At 42.0% G+C, this 14,432-nt stretch overlaps 1 protein-coding gene and 16 non-coding genes across 17 annotated transcripts in view; 16 read left to right on the top strand and 1 right to left on the bottom strand.

Annotated features, from left to right (window-relative positions):
* The first annotated feature begins 199 nt into the window (after positions 1 to 199).
* Positions 200 to 291, top strand: trnar-ucu (transfer RNA arginine (anticodon UCU)). Its single transcript is given in 2 exon segments — positions 200 to 236; positions 256 to 291. It is a non-coding gene; the product is annotated as a tRNA-Arg (tRNA).
* Positions 292 to 538: 247 nt separating this feature from the next.
* On the top strand, positions 539 to 630 carry trnar-ucu (transfer RNA arginine (anticodon UCU)). Its single transcript is given in 2 exon segments — positions 539 to 575; positions 595 to 630. It is a non-coding gene; the product is annotated as a tRNA-Arg (tRNA).
* Positions 631 to 880: 250 nt separating this feature from the next.
* On the top strand, positions 881 to 972 carry trnar-ucu (transfer RNA arginine (anticodon UCU)). The gene is given in 2 exon segments: positions 881 to 917; positions 937 to 972. It is a non-coding gene; the product is annotated as a tRNA-Arg (tRNA).
* A 250-nt stretch (positions 973 to 1,222) lies between these two features.
* Positions 1,223 to 1,314, top strand: trnar-ucu (transfer RNA arginine (anticodon UCU)). Its single transcript is given in 2 exon segments — positions 1,223 to 1,259; positions 1,279 to 1,314. It is a non-coding gene; the product is annotated as a tRNA-Arg (tRNA).
* A 247-nt stretch (positions 1,315 to 1,561) lies between these two features.
* On the top strand, positions 1,562 to 1,653 carry trnar-ucu (transfer RNA arginine (anticodon UCU)). Its single transcript is given in 2 exon segments — positions 1,562 to 1,598; positions 1,618 to 1,653. It is a non-coding gene; the product is annotated as a tRNA-Arg (tRNA).
* A 589-nt stretch (positions 1,654 to 2,242) lies between these two features.
* On the top strand, positions 2,243 to 2,334 carry trnar-ucu (transfer RNA arginine (anticodon UCU)). The gene is given in 2 exon segments: positions 2,243 to 2,279; positions 2,299 to 2,334. It is a non-coding gene; the product is annotated as a tRNA-Arg (tRNA).
* Positions 2,335 to 2,581: 247 nt separating this feature from the next.
* On the top strand, positions 2,582 to 2,673 carry trnar-ucu (transfer RNA arginine (anticodon UCU)). The gene is given in 2 exon segments: positions 2,582 to 2,618; positions 2,638 to 2,673. It is a non-coding gene; the product is annotated as a tRNA-Arg (tRNA).
* Positions 2,674 to 2,923: 250 nt separating this feature from the next.
* Positions 2,924 to 3,015, top strand: trnar-ucu (transfer RNA arginine (anticodon UCU)). The gene is given in 2 exon segments: positions 2,924 to 2,960; positions 2,980 to 3,015. It is a non-coding gene; the product is annotated as a tRNA-Arg (tRNA).
* A 247-nt stretch (positions 3,016 to 3,262) lies between these two features.
* On the top strand, positions 3,263 to 3,354 carry trnar-ucu (transfer RNA arginine (anticodon UCU)). Its single transcript is given in 2 exon segments — positions 3,263 to 3,299; positions 3,319 to 3,354. It is a non-coding gene; the product is annotated as a tRNA-Arg (tRNA).
* Positions 3,355 to 3,601: 247 nt separating this feature from the next.
* trnar-ucu (transfer RNA arginine (anticodon UCU)) lies at positions 3,602 to 3,693 on the top strand. Its single transcript is given in 2 exon segments — positions 3,602 to 3,638; positions 3,658 to 3,693. It is a non-coding gene; the product is annotated as a tRNA-Arg (tRNA).
* A 248-nt stretch (positions 3,694 to 3,941) lies between these two features.
* On the top strand, positions 3,942 to 4,033 carry trnar-ucu (transfer RNA arginine (anticodon UCU)). The gene is given in 2 exon segments: positions 3,942 to 3,978; positions 3,998 to 4,033. It is a non-coding gene; the product is annotated as a tRNA-Arg (tRNA).
* Positions 4,034 to 4,283: 250 nt separating this feature from the next.
* trnar-ucu (transfer RNA arginine (anticodon UCU)) lies at positions 4,284 to 4,375 on the top strand. Its single transcript is given in 2 exon segments — positions 4,284 to 4,320; positions 4,340 to 4,375. It is a non-coding gene; the product is annotated as a tRNA-Arg (tRNA).
* A 247-nt stretch (positions 4,376 to 4,622) lies between these two features.
* Positions 4,623 to 4,714, top strand: trnar-ucu (transfer RNA arginine (anticodon UCU)). Its single transcript is given in 2 exon segments — positions 4,623 to 4,659; positions 4,679 to 4,714. It is a non-coding gene; the product is annotated as a tRNA-Arg (tRNA).
* Positions 4,715 to 4,964: 250 nt separating this feature from the next.
* trnar-ucu (transfer RNA arginine (anticodon UCU)) lies at positions 4,965 to 5,056 on the top strand. Its single transcript is given in 2 exon segments — positions 4,965 to 5,001; positions 5,021 to 5,056. It is a non-coding gene; the product is annotated as a tRNA-Arg (tRNA).
* Positions 5,057 to 5,306: 250 nt separating this feature from the next.
* trnar-ucu (transfer RNA arginine (anticodon UCU)) lies at positions 5,307 to 5,398 on the top strand. Its single transcript is given in 2 exon segments — positions 5,307 to 5,343; positions 5,363 to 5,398. It is a non-coding gene; the product is annotated as a tRNA-Arg (tRNA).
* Positions 5,399 to 5,645: 247 nt separating this feature from the next.
* trnar-ucu (transfer RNA arginine (anticodon UCU)) lies at positions 5,646 to 5,737 on the top strand. Its single transcript is given in 2 exon segments — positions 5,646 to 5,682; positions 5,702 to 5,737. It is a non-coding gene; the product is annotated as a tRNA-Arg (tRNA).
* Positions 5,738 to 9,465: 3,728 nt separating this feature from the next.
* LOC120825946 (P2Y purinoceptor 14-like) overlaps positions 9,466 to 14,432 on the bottom strand; it is an 8,466-nt gene continuing 3,499 nt past the window's right edge. The window contains exon 3 of the mRNA XM_040187852.2: positions 9,466 to 11,389. Within this exon, the coding sequence (XP_040043786.1) occupies positions 10,699 to 11,389 (691 nt within the window). The 3' untranslated portion in view covers positions 9,466 to 10,698. The remainder of the gene's footprint in view (positions 11,390 to 14,432) is intronic.

The following is a 14,432-nucleotide window of genomic DNA, read 5'->3' as shown; positions in this document are numbered from 1 at the left end:
TAAATAAAAGCATTTTTTCCCATCCCATAATAATGCATTTACCGTCCGTTACATTTTGAGTTTTAAACTTTTACTCCTGTCGTAGTCAAGTTTTAAATCCAGCATGGTGCTCACCCTTACGCTGTATTTTCATGTGCTGGACCATTTTTTTCTTCTCTTTATATCTACTTTTTTTGAGGATTCTTTGCAAAGCATGAGCGACTCTGTGGCGCAATGGACAGCGCGTTGGACTTCTAGTTGATCATCATGAAAGCAATTCAAAGGTTGTGGGTTCGAGTCCCACCAGAGTTGAACTTTAGATTCAGTGACAAAATCCAGAAATCTCTCTGTGGATTTACTGCTTAAATAAAAGCATTTTATCCCATCCTATAAAAATGCATTTACCGTCCGTTACATTTTTAGTTTTAAAGTATTACTTCTGTCGTAGTCGAGTTTTAAATCCAGCATGGTGTTCATCTTTACGCTGTATTATCATGCTTTGGACTACTTAATTCACTTGATATCTTCTTTTTTTGAGGATTCTTTGAAAATCACCAGCGACTCTGTGGCGCAATGGACACCGCGTTGGACTTCTAGTTGATCATCATGAAAGTAATTCAAAGGTTGTGGGTTCGAGTCCCACCAGAGTTGAACTTTAGATTCAGTGACAAAAGCCAGAAATCTCTCTGGGGAATTACTGCTTAAATAAAAGCATTTTATCCCATCCCATAATAATGCATTTACCGTCCGTTACATTTTGAGTTTTAAAGTTTTACTCCTGTCGTAGTCAAGTTTTAAATCCAGCATGGTGTTCACCCTTACGCTGTATTTTCATGTGCTGGACCATTTTTTTCTTCTCTTTGTATCTACTTTTTTTGAGGATTCTTTGTAAATCATGAGCGACTCTGTGGCGCAATGGACAGCGCGTTGGACTTCTAGTATATCATCATGAAAGCAATTCAAAGGTTGTGGGTTCGAGTCCCACCAGAGTTGAACTTTAGATTCAGTGACAAAAGCCAGAAATCTCTCTGGGGAATTACTGCTTAAATAAAAGCATTTTATCCCATCCCATAATAATGCATTTACCGTCCGTTACATTTTGAGTTTTAAAGTATTACTTCTGTCGTAGTCGAGTTTTAAATCCAGCATGGTGTTCATCTTTACGCTGTATTATCATGTGCTGGACTATTTTTTTCTTCTCTTTGTATCTACTTTTTTTGAGGATTCTTTGTAAGTCATGAGCGACTCTGTGGCGCAATGGACAGCGCGTTGGACTTCTAGTTGATCATCATGAAAGTAATTCAAAGGTTGTGCGTTCGAGTCCCACCAGAGTTGAACTTTAGATTCAGTGACAAAAGCCAGAAATCTCTCTGTGGATTTACTGCTTAAATAAAAGCATTTCATCCCATCCTATAAAAATGCATTTACCGTCCGTTAGATTTTGAGTTTTAAAGTATTACTTCTGTCGTAGTCGAGTTTTAAATCCAGCATGGTGTTCATCTTTACGCTGTATTATCATGCTTTGGACTATTTAATTCACTTGATATCTTCTTTTTTTGAGGATTCTTTGAAAATCACCAGCGACTCTGTGGCGCAATGGACAGGGCGTTGGACTTCTAGTTGATCATCATGAAAGTAATTCAAAGGTTGTGGGTTCGAGTCCCACCAGAGTTGAACTTTAGATTCAGTGACAAAAGCCAGAAATCTCTCTGGGGAATTACTGCTTAAATAAAAGCATTTTATCCCATCCCATAATAATGCATTTACCGTCCGTTACATTTTGAGTTTTAAAGTATTACTCCTGTCGTAGTCAAGTTTTAAATCCAGCATGGTGTTCACCCTTACGCTGTATTATCATGTGCTGCACTATTTTTTTCTTCTTTTTGTATCTACTTTTTTTGAGGTTTCTTTGTAAATCATGAGAGACTCTGTGGCGCAATGGACAGCGCGTTAGACTTCTAGTTAATCATCATGAAAGTAATTCAAAGATTGTGGGTTTGAGTCCCACCAGAGTTGAACTTTAGATTCAGTGACAAAAGCCAGAAATCTCTCTGGGGAATTACTGCTTAAATAAAAGCATTTTATCCCATCCCATAATAATGCATTTACCGTCTGTTACATTTTGAGTTTTAAAGTTTTACTCCTGTCGTAGTCGAGTTTTAAATCCAGCATGGTGTTCATCTTTACGCTGTATTATCATGCTTTGGACTATTTAATTCACTTGATATCTTCTGTTTTTGAGGATTCTTTGAAAGTCATGAGCGACTCTGTGGCGCAATGGACAGCGCGTTGGACTTCTAGTTGATCATCATGAAAGCAATTCAAAGGTTGTGGCTTCGAGTCCCACCAGAGTTGAACTTTAGATTCAGTGACAAAAGCCAGAAATATCTCTGGGGAATTACCGCTTAAATAAAAGCATTTTATCCCATCCCATAATAATGCATTTACCGTCCGTTACATTTTGAGTTTTAAAGTTTTACTTCTGTCGTAGTCGAGTTTTAAATACAGCATGGTGTTCATCTTTACGTTGTATTCTCATGCTTTGGACTATTTGATTCACTTGATATCTTCTGTTTTTGAGGATTCTTTGAAAGTCATGAGCGACTCTGTGGCGCAATGGACAGCGCGTTGGACTTCTAGTATATCATCATGAAAGTAATTCAAAGGTTGTGGGTTCGAGTCCCACCAGAGTTGAACTTTAGATTCAGTGACAAAAGCCAGAAATCTCTCTGGGGAATTACCGCTTAAATAAAAGCATTTTATCCCATCCCATAATAATGCATTTACCGTCCGTTACATTTTGAGTTTTAAAGTTTTACTCCTGTCGTAGTCAAGTTTTAAATCCAGCATGGTGTTCACCCTTACGCTGTATTATTATGTGCTGGACCATTTTTTTCTTCTCTTTATATCTTCTTTTTTTTAGGATTCTTTGCAAATCATAAGCGACTCTGTGGCGCAATGGACAGCGCGTTGGACTTCTAGTTGATCATCATGAAAGTAATTCAAAGGTTGTGGGTTCGAGTCCCACCAGAGTTGAACTTTAGATTCAGTGACAAAAGCCAGAAATCTCTCTGGGGAATTACCGCTTAAATAAAAGCATTTTATCCCATCCCATAATAATGCATTTACCGTCCGTTACATTTTGAGTTTTAAAGTTTTACTTCTGTCGTAGTTGAGTTTTAAATCCAGCATGGTGTTCATCTTTACGTTGTATTCTCATGCTTTGGACTATTTGATTCACTTGATATCTTCTTTTTTTGAGAATTCTTTGCAAATCATGAGCGACTCTGTGGCGCAATGGACAGCGCGTTGGACTTCTAGTATATCATCATGAAAGTAATTCAAAGGTTGTGGGTTCGAGTCCCACCAGAGTTGAACTTTAGATTCAGTGACAAAAGCCAGAAATCTCTCTGGGGATTTACTGCTTAAATAAACGTCTTTTATCCCATCCCATAATAATGCATTTACCGTCCGTTACATTTTGAGTTTTAAAGTTTTACTTCTGTCGTGGTCGAGTTTTAAATCCAGCATGGTGTTCATCTTTACGCTGTATTCTCATGCTTTGGACTATTTAATTCACTTGATATCTTCTGTTTTTGAGGATTCTTTGAAAGTCATGAGCGACTCTGTGGCGCAATGGACAGCGCGTTGGACTTCTAGTATATCATCATGAAAGCAATTCAAAGGTTGTGGGTTCGAGTCCCACCAGAGTTGAGCTTTAGATTCAGTGACAAAAGCCAGAAATATCTCTGGGCAATTACTGCTTAAAAAGAAAGCATTTCTTTCCATCCCATTATAATGCAGTTACCGTCCGTTACATTTTGAGTTTTAAAGTTTTACTCCTGTCGTAGTCAAGTTTTAAATCCAGCATGGTGTTCATCTTTACGCTGTATTCTCATGCTTTGGACTATTTAATTCACTTGATATCTTCTGTTTTTGAGGATTCTTTGAAAGTCATGAGCGACTCTGTGGCGCAATGGACAGCGCGTTGGACTTCTAGTTGATCATCATGAAAGCAATTCAAAGGTTGTGGGTTCGAGTCCCACCAGAGTTGAACTTTAGATTCAGTCACAAAAGCCAGAAATATCTCTGGGGAATTACCGCTTAAATAAAAGCATTTTATCCCATCCCATAATAATGCATTTACCGTCCGTTACATTTTGAGTTTTAAAGTATTACTCCTGTCGTAGTCAAGTTTTAAATCCAGCATGGCGTTCACCCTTACGCTGTATTATTATGTGCTGGACCATTTTTTTCTTCTCTTTATATCTTCTTTTTTTGAGGATTCTTTGCAAAGCATGAGCGACTCTGTGGCGCAATGGACAGAGCGTTGGACTTCTAGTTGATCTTCATGAAAGCAATTCAAAGGTTGTGGGTTCGAGTCCCACCAGAGTTGAACTTTAGATTCAGTGACAAAATCCAGAAATCTCTCTGTGGATTTACTGCTTAAATAAAAGCATTTTATCCCATCCTATAAAAATGCATTTACCGTCCGTTACATTTTCAGTTTTAAAGTATTACTTCTGTCGTAGTCGAGTTTTAAATCCAGCATGGTGTTGATCTTTACGCTGTATTATCATGCTTTGGACTACTTAATTCACTTGATATCTTCTTTTTTTGAGGATTCTTTGAAAATCACCAGCGACTCTGTGGCGCAATGGACAGCGCGTTGGACTTCTAGTTGATCATCATGAAAGTAATTCAAAGGTTGTGGGTTCGAGTCCCACCAGAGTTGAACTTTAGATTCAGTGACAAAAGCCAGAAATATCTCTGGGGAATTACTGCTTAAATAAAAGCATTTTATCCCATCCCATTATAATGCATTTACCGTCCGTAACATTTTTAGTTTTAAAGTTTTACTCCTGTCGTAGTCAAGTTTTAAATCCAGCATGGTGTTCACCCTTACGCTGTATTATTATGTGCTGGACCATTTTTTTCTTCTCTTTATATCTTCTTTTTTTGAGGATTCTTTGCAAATCATAAGCGACTCTGTGGCGCAATGGACAGCGCGTTGGACTTCTAGTTGATCATCATGAAAGTAATTCAAAGGTTGTGGGTTTGAGTCCCACCAGAGTTGAACTTTAGATTCAGTGACAAAAGCCAGAAATCTCTCTGGGGAATTACCGCTTAAATAAAAGCATTTTATCCCATCCCATAATAATGCATTTACCGTCCGTTACATTTTGAGTTTTAAAGTTTTACTCCTGTCGTAGTCAAGTTTTAAATCCAGCATGGTGTTCACCCTTACGCTGTATTATCATGTGCTGGACTATTTTTTTCTTCTCTTTGTATCTATTTTTTTTGAGGATTCTTTGTAAATCATGAGCGACTCTGTGGCGCAATGGACAGCGTGTTGGACTTCTAGTTGATCATCATGAAAGTAATTCAAAGGTTGTGGGTTCGAGTCCCACCAGAGTTGAACTTTAGATTCAGTGACAAAAGCCAGAAATCTCTCTGGGGAATTACTGCTTAAATAAAAGCATTTTATCCCATCCCATAATAATGCATTTACCGTCCGTTACATTTTGAGTTTTAAAGTTTTACTTCTGTCGTAGTCGAGTTTTAAATCCAGCATGGTGTTCATCTTTACGCTGTATTCTCATGCTTTGGACTATTTGATTCACTTGATATCTTCTTTTTTTGAGAATTCTTTGCAAATCATGAGCGACTCTGTGGCGCAATGGACAGAGCGTTGGACTTCTAGTTGATCATCATGAAAGCAATTCAAAGGTTGTGGGTTCGAGTCCCACCAGAGTTGAGCTTTAGATTCAGTGACAAAAGCCAGAAATATCTCTGGGCAATTACTGCTTAAAAAGAAAGCATTTCTTTCCATCCCATTATAATGCATTTACCGTCTGTTACATTTTGAGTTTTAAAGTTTTACTTCTGTCGTAGTCAAGTTTTAAATCCAGCATTGTGTTCACCCTTACGCTGTATTATCATGTGCTGGACTATTTTTTTCTTCTCTTTATATCTACTTTTTTTGAGGATTCTTTGCAGATCATGCGCGACTCTGTGGCGCAATGGACAGCGCGTTGGACTTCTAGTTGATCATCATGAAAGCAAATTCAAAGGTTTTAAATCCAGCATGGTGTTCACTTTCATGCCATATTATCATGTGTTGTAATTTTTACTGCTCATTTTTATGCATTCTGTTTTTGAAGAGCTTTTGCAATGTATAATGATGTAATGTATTGTACTGTATAAGAGACTCTTAACAGGTTATTGGATTTATAGAGGATCAATCATTTAAGCTATTCAAAGGTTTTGGGTTGAGTTTACTTTTACATCCACTATTTCCTGACAAAAGGTTAAAGAATACTTTATAAATGTATTATTTTTTTCTGTTCTGAAACCTTCACATCGGCACAGGAAAAATTCCCCAAAAAATTAAAAACCCTTCCATGGGGAAATATGGGAAGAAACACACATACATTAATATTCCCACCGTCTGACCTCTGAAGTAGAGCCAATCATCTGGAACCAATAGTCGTTCAATAAGATAAAGACGCGCGCACAGAGTGAATAGAAGGGCAAACTGCTCCCTTTAAGCAGTTAAAATGTTGATTTGTGTTGAGACAGAATCAAATATTTTTAATTTAAAAAAGTTAATGAATTGTTTGCATTACATAAATGAAAACTGTAGGAGCCGCATTTAAGTTTGTCATGTATTAAAATAACTTATTTTTTTGTTCTTTTTTATTTGTGTTACTGTAAAAGCAAAGTCTGCCCCCTGCAGGAGAGGCGGGCGCTCCTATAAGCTCCTATAAGTTGGTGCGAATGGCGCATAGTTGGTGGAAGAAAACGGGTTACGACAGATACCGTCTTTTGACGTCGGCCTCAGCCCTGTAACTACCCTCGATGGTGATTTGGCATCATTGGGCATCCAAACCAAATATAACGTCTTCATTTCATGTTTCTTATTTTTTCTATAAATTTCAAGCAAGCAAACAGAAATTGCTTCTGGTTTTCTGTTCGGGGGCAAAGTCGCGAGTCAGACACCTGGACTCGATCTTCCGACGTGGCTAAAGCGATTGGACGCACAAATAGGGGCCAAAGGAAAAGCCAAAGAGAGCGAAGAACTTTTTAAATTCTCGTTATTTATACAAGATTTCAGATAATGGTTTTGCTTTTATTTCCTCCTTTCCTCTTGTCTATTCATCCGCCAAAAAAAATGTGATCAGACTTTCTGCAGACTCCCTAACAGGTTTCACCCACAATGCATTGCAACATGGACCTGATGAATGCATTGAGTGACCCTTTAGTAGAACCCCTAATAAAGGACTGTTGAAGAAGAACGCTGAGACAACTACAAGCCTCTAATTGGCTCTTTGACTAGCACCGCCCCCTTCAAGGTACACTGTGTCCTCATGAGACGCTGTGATTACAGCTGTAACGCTACCTGGTTACCGTGGTAACCGGCAGGTTGAGCCGTAATGACAGGGTTGGCTGTTGCCGTGAGCTGTTGATGTGCTCACAAAGTGCTCACTCAACAATGACTGTACGGTGATGGGATTCAAACCCACAACCTCTGAGCACCTTCCATACTGTTAAAGATTGCGTATCTTCTTGTTGTTCTATTTGTGTTTTCACCTTTGTCTAAGAATTGATGAGTAACTAAAGAAGGAAATTGACTTTTGATAAAATTACACAAATTTAATTAAACTTAACTTAACTTAATTTAATTACATTTTGTTAAACATTTAACAAATAATTTTAAAATAAAACATTTGAATAATTAAAAAATGTAAAATGCTAAATTGAATACATAGATAAATTGATAAAACAATCTTTTAAGTTTACTGTTCCACCTGACTGACTCACCTCACCTCAAGAATTTAGAAACAAACCACACCGGATGAATCAGGCCAGAAGCTGCTGTTTCTCTGAGCTCGTTCAGAGAAGTCAAACAACGCCGACACTGAATCATCAGAAGTATTTTCCATCTCAGAACTTCAATGTTTCTAAAAACAGCATCTGAGACACTGTGAACCTGCCTCTGTCTCTCTGTGTCTTCATGTATTTCAACCTTTCTTACTGTGTGTATATGTAGTGGTTTGTTTAAGTGTCATTGTGTTTATGTGTGTGTGTGTGTGTGTGTGTGTGTGTGTGTGTGTGTGTGTGTGTGTGTGGTTCTTGGGGCCGTTCTCACGGTACCGTCTGACCTCCGTCTCTTCCTCTCTTCTCTATAAAAGGCTCGTCTGGTGGCTTTTCGGTGACCAGACTTAAAAAGGACAGAAGTAAAAGAGAGGAAATGTTTAGAGACAAGTGTGCGTAGCGTCAGGTTAGCTTAGCTTAGCATAGAGACTGGGAACGCAGGGAAGCAGCTAGCTTGTCTCTGAACCTGCCAACAGATCTGAATGGCAGTGATGTATCTATGAATGTATCTCATGTCTCATGTACACGTGTTATTTGGTTTGTTTGATCCCCACAGGAGGAAAAACAGAACGCGTTTCTTCTTTCTGTCCTCTCAGTGACCAAGAGTCACCAGTAACAACAGAAAACCTGTTTATTACAAAGCTCAGAAAACCAAAGAGACAAAACAAGCTCAAAGTCCAGGTTTTATAGTTCTACTACCTTTTGTTGAAGTACATGTTGAAGTACTACATGACTCTCTTCATGTGCTAAGAAGATGTTAGTACCGGGAATGGCTGGTATCTCTGACTCAAGACCCTCCGTGTGTGTGTGTGTGTGTGTGTGTGTGTGTGTGTGTGTGTGTGTGTTTCGTTCCATATCTGGGAAGTGAGCTAATATCAGAGTCTTCAGGGTCTAATTTTAGAGTTTTGTGTTTTACATGTGTTGCAATAAAACACACACACACACACTTTCACACACACATGCACACACCGTCCAGATGTTTCCTGCTGGATGTGTCCGGGGAGACCGCCAGAGAATGGGAACGAGGCAAACTGGGTCAGAAACACCTTCATCTGTCCATCACTGTGCATCCTGATCAAGTACACATCCTGATTGTGTTCTTGGTGGCAGCTAGTAAAGTACATTAAAGTACTATGTGAGTACAACTCTTAGGTGCTTGTTCCATTTTCAGCTACGTGCAGAGGCATCGTTTTAATACATTGATGATCCCTGTTTAAATACCTATGTTTGTGTCATTGTGTGAGTTGTATATCACATTTCTCTGTCTATTTTCTGTAGTTTGTGTTTATTTTCTTAGTACACACAATCAGATTCAGTTACTTTCCTTCACTACGTCAAAACAAAATGCAAAAGAAATATCTAAATATAAGAGCTGAGTTTATTTATTACAGTCAGACTGTAATTTGCACGGTAGCACCATGAGACATAACTAACACTTTTCATAAGGAGACACTAAAAGACTAAAAAGAAACAATGAAAGATTACAGAGAGACAAAGAAAGACTATAAAGGGACATCAAAAGACTACAAGGAGACACCAAACGAGAACAAAGAGACAATGAAAGACTATAAGGAGACCCTAAAAGACTAGAAAAAGACACTGAAAGACTCAAATGTTATCGATTTATTCATACATTATTTATGTAAATATGTATCATCCTTCTTCTGTTAGAGTTTACTTTTTTAATAATAACTTTGAGATTTTACAAATTGTTTTTCTTCTTTTTAAATCAATACGTTTGATGTGATAATGAATATGTCTTCAAATCATCATCGTGACTATTTGGTTTCTTTCAAATTGATTAAAAAAAGAGTAACATATATTAGCTCGTATCTGCTGCCACCTGCTGGTCGAAACAAAGAACAACACTCTCATATAAGTACAGTCCATTTATATCATAACATTTTCTGTGACTGAAATAAATCATAATTCGGATCATATAATTAGTATTTATTACCCCAGTTTCTCCCTCAAATTAAATATCTAAAGAACTTTAGAGCATCACAGCCATCAACAACTTTAGATTCACACATTGTCCTTGCCTGTAAATGTAATATTATTTATGCAAAATCATGCAAATTATAAATACATTTCTATAAATTACACGTAGGAATGTATGTGTGTGTGTCTGTGTGTGTGCACTATTTGTGATCGCTCAGCTCGTGGCTTCTCTTTATGTTTGTTTATGTGTGTTTACATGTTTATTTACATGTTTGTTAGCATGTTTATTTACATGTTTGTTACATGTTTGTTTCAGACCTGCAGCAGTAGACCTGGATGGAGATAAGAACCTGATAAAAGAATCATTTGTTAACTAACACCTTCCTGTTTCAGGCTACTAAACAGGTGACTTCCTGTTTCTGATATAAATATGGAGCTGTTTCTGTGAGCAGACCGCAATCAGCAGCAAGATGCAGAAACCAGATAGCAGAGCTACAGCGAGGTGCTCAATGGTATGAAGAGCCCGGCCGCATGGTGGGAACTTTAACTCTTCTCTGAATATTGCAATAAAAATCTGAAAATCTGAAAATCTGAATCGCAACAATCCGTAAACAAGAGGCAACGTCTGGTTCTCTAATAGTTAAAGGTGCATTCTATGTAGTGACCACCAGGGCGCGACTCCTCTGGTCCTATAGAAGTCTATGAGAAAATTACTCTACAACCTCCTTGGTGCTTATTTCATTTGGTATTTTAGCCACCAGAACTCGAGGCTTCAAAGGCTTGTGAGACATGTCATCAACAGTTTAGCAAACAGCAGCATTAAACAAATTTCCTTTTTGCTTCTTTTTGAAGCACTTTTTGAAGTCTTCTCGGCACAGAAATTCTTTGAGTTCGTGCACCTTAAAGCGCGCCGATGAGCTTCGTGGAGGTGGCGAGCGAGAACCGCCCCCCCCCTTTGACCCGGGGGTCACTGCTCCTTCTCTCGCCGTTGGTTCCCTGCGTGGAGCTGGGCCGCCTCCCCGGGCTGAACTGAGCCCGGAAGGCTTTGCAGAAGAGGAAGTAGATGAGAGGGTCCAGGCAGACACTGAGGATGGACACCATGACGGTCAGCTCCTTCAGGTAGAAGAAGGCCTGGCTACAACGGCGCCACCCCCCCAGGAAGGCGTAGGGAATGCGCACCAGGTGGTACGGCACGAAGCAGGCGCAGAAGACACTGACCAGCACCAACATGTTCCTGCGGGACTTGGCCAGCTTCCTGGAGCCAGAAGAGGCCGGCTGTCTCCGCTGCGCCGCCGCCAGTCTGTGGGAGACGCCGCGGTAGAAGAAGACCAGCGAGACGAGGACCAGCAGGAAAAGGGCAGCAGAGGCGCTGTGGACCACCTGGTAGAGCCGGTGGAGCACCGCGCTGTGCAGCAGATTGCAGCTCGGAAAGGCCGGGAGGGAGGCCGGTGGCTCCTCGGTGAGCAGCGACATGACGACGTAGACCCCCACTGGGGCCAGGAGGAGGAGCCAGGTTGCCACGGTGATAGCGTGGGCAGCGCGCACCGTCTGCAGGAAGTGAGTTCCTAATGGATGGACAATCTTCAGGTACCTGCAGAGACCAGATATTTGTATATGTATATATATGAATATACATACATTCCCATGAATATGTGTACATATTTGCATATATATATATGCTCTTCATGGGTCAAGGACTTAAACCATCTAGACCAGTGGTCCCCAACATGTTTTACCTCACTGACCATTTCCATGTCAGACAATATTGCGCGGACCGGTCGAGAAGGTCCGGCGGAATAACGGGTGGGGAAGTAGTCGCGTGCTCTCTATTTGCTGGGGAATGGGGAATCTGTCAGAGGGACGAGCGCATATAATTTGTAGAAAAGCCGGTAAATTTTCAAAATAAAACATTTTTCAGAAAAAAAATATATATATTCTTTCTGTGGTGCGACCCGGTACCAGATGGCCCACGGACCGGTAGCGGTAGTGGTTGGGGACCACTGATCTAGACCAGGGGTATCAAACATACTACTATAAAAGTAGCTGCTATTCCTAATCGGTCCACTTGGGGTCGCACTTTGTGAGTGAGCGCATGCGTTAGACCAGGGGGAACAGGGCGATGACCAAGGCAGTATCCTTAGATCACCTGCCATCGGAAAAAAAATCACGTCAGGAATCAGGAATCAGGAAACATTTATTGCCAAAATATGTCAAACATATAAGGAATTTGTCTTGGCGGTTAGTGCGTGAGAGTAGACATTGTAACAATAGACAACAAGACAGCAGTGCACAAGTAATAAAATAAAATGAAATGCTAAGTTAAAGTTAAAAATTAAACATATTTAAAAAGTTAAAAAATTGTACAAGTGACGAGTGACAACAAAGTGACGAGTGAGAAATGACAGTTAAAGTGGCATGTGCAGTATGAAGGGGAGTGACCGGTGGGATGTTATAGTCAGTCAGTGGGGAACCGGCTCTGTTCATGAGCCCGACTGCCGACGGGAAGAAACTGTTGGTGTGGCGGGAGGTCGTAGTCCTGATGGACCTCAGCCTCCTGCCAGATGGAAGGGGCACAAACAGGTTTTGTCCGGGGTGAGAGGGGTCGGCTACCATCTTTTTAGCTGCTTCAGAGACCTGGAAGCGAACAAGTCCTGCAGGGACGGCAGATTGCAGCCGATCAGCCTCTCTGCAGAGCGGAGGACACGCTGCAGCCTGCCCTTGTCCTTGGCTGTGGCTGCAGCGTACCAGACGCTGATGGAGGAGCAGAGGATGGACTCCATGATGGCCGTGTAGAAGTGGACCATCATCGTCTTTGGCAGGTTGGATTTCTTCAGCTGCCTCAGGAAGAACAACCTCTGCTGAGCCTTCTTGGTGATGGAGCTGATGTTCAGCTCCCACTTGAGGTCCTGGGTGATGATGGAGCCCAGGAAACGGAAGGAATCCACAATAGTGACGGGGGAGTCACACAGGGTGATGGGGGAGGGTGGGGCTCTGTTCCTCCGGAAATCCACAACCATCTCCACTGTCTTTAGAGCGTTGAGCTCCAGGTTGTTCTGCCTGCACCACGACACCAGATGGTCAGACTCCACCTGTAGGCGGACTCGTCCCCACCAGAGTTTAGTGCAATGAGGGTGGTGTCATCCGCAAACTTCAGGAGCTTGACGGACTGGTGGCTGGAGGTGCAGCTGTTGGTGTACAGGGAGAAGAGCAGAGGGGAAAGAACGCAGCCTTGGGGGGAACCGGTGCTGATGGTCCTGGAGGCTGAGACATGTTTCCCCAGCTTCACGTGCTGCTTCCTGTCAGACAGGAAGTCAGTGATCCACTTGCAGGTGGAGTCGGGCACGTGCAGCTGGGAGAGTTTGTCCTGCAGCAGAGACGGGATGATGGTGTTGAAAGCAGAGCTGAAGTCCACAAACAGGATCCTGGCGTAGGTTCCTGGGGAGTCCAGATGCTGGAGGATGTAGTGGAGGGCCATGTTGACAGCATCGTCCACAGACCTGTTGGCTCTGTAGGCGAACTGCAGGGGGTCCAGGAGGGGGTCGGTGAGGGACTTCAGGTGGGTCAGGACTAGCCGTTCAAAAGACTTCATGACTACAGAGGTCAGGGCGACGGGCCTGTAGTCATTGAGTCCTGTGATCCTGAGCTTCTTGGGAACAGGGATGATGGTGGAGGCCTTGAAGCAGGCTGGTACGTGGCATGTCTCCAGGGAGGTGTTGAAGATGTCAGTGAACACCGGAGACAGCTGGTCAGCACAATGCTTCAGGGTGTGAGGGGAGACGGAGTCCGGACCGGCTGCCTTACGGGGATTTTGTCTTCTAAAGAGCCGGTTAACGTCTCTCTCCAGAATAGAGAGGGTCGTTGCTGGTGGGTTAGGGGAAGGTGATATAGATGAAGAGGCGTGAGCACCTGATGGGCTGGGGGAGGGAGGGGAGGGGGACTGGGGCAGGTTGGTGGAGCTGTGGGGGATGGGATCAGGACATTATCGTTCGAATCTGCAGTAGACCTCGTTCAGCTCGTCTGCCAGGTGGAGGTCATTTATGGAGTGGGGGGTTTGGCTTGTAGTTATTCCATTACAGGTCATTTAGCTGACGCTTTTACCCAAAGCGACTTACATTACATTTTTAACCCCTGGCTTTTTACATTTTGCCCAGGGAGCAATTAGAGGTTAGGTGTCTTGCTCAGGGACACTTTCAACATGGAACATGAGGCAGTCAGGACTCAAACCACCAACCTTGTGCTTCCCAGCACACTCTCTCTACCCCCTGCGCCACGACGACCCCAATAGTTAGTGAGGTGTTTGAGGCCTTTCCAAACTGAAGCAGTGTCACTTGCTGAGAACTGTTGTTGGAGTTTCTCAGAGTACAGTCGTTTAGCGTCTCACCGCCTTGCTAAACTTGTATTTTGTCTCTGTGTACAAGTCTTTGTCCCCGGTCCTAAATGCCTGATCCTTCTGCAGGCGTAGTGTTCTGAGTTCCGCTGTGAACCAGGTTTGTCGTTGTTGTGACTCCCCCTGGTGCATGATGGTACACAGCTGTCCTCACAGAAGCCGATGTAGGAAGTTACAGCCTCTGTGAACTCATGCAGACTGTCAGTAGCTGAAAACATCCCAGTCTGTGCAGTCAAAGCAGGACCCA

The sequence above is a fragment of the Gasterosteus aculeatus genome, chromosome 1 (genome assembly GCF_964276395.1).
Source record: "Gasterosteus aculeatus chromosome 1, fGasAcu3.hap1.1, whole genome shotgun sequence".
NCBI lineage: Eukaryota > Metazoa > Chordata > Actinopteri > Perciformes > Gasterosteidae > Gasterosteus > Gasterosteus aculeatus.
This window is presented reverse-complemented; position numbering and strand designations above follow the sequence as displayed.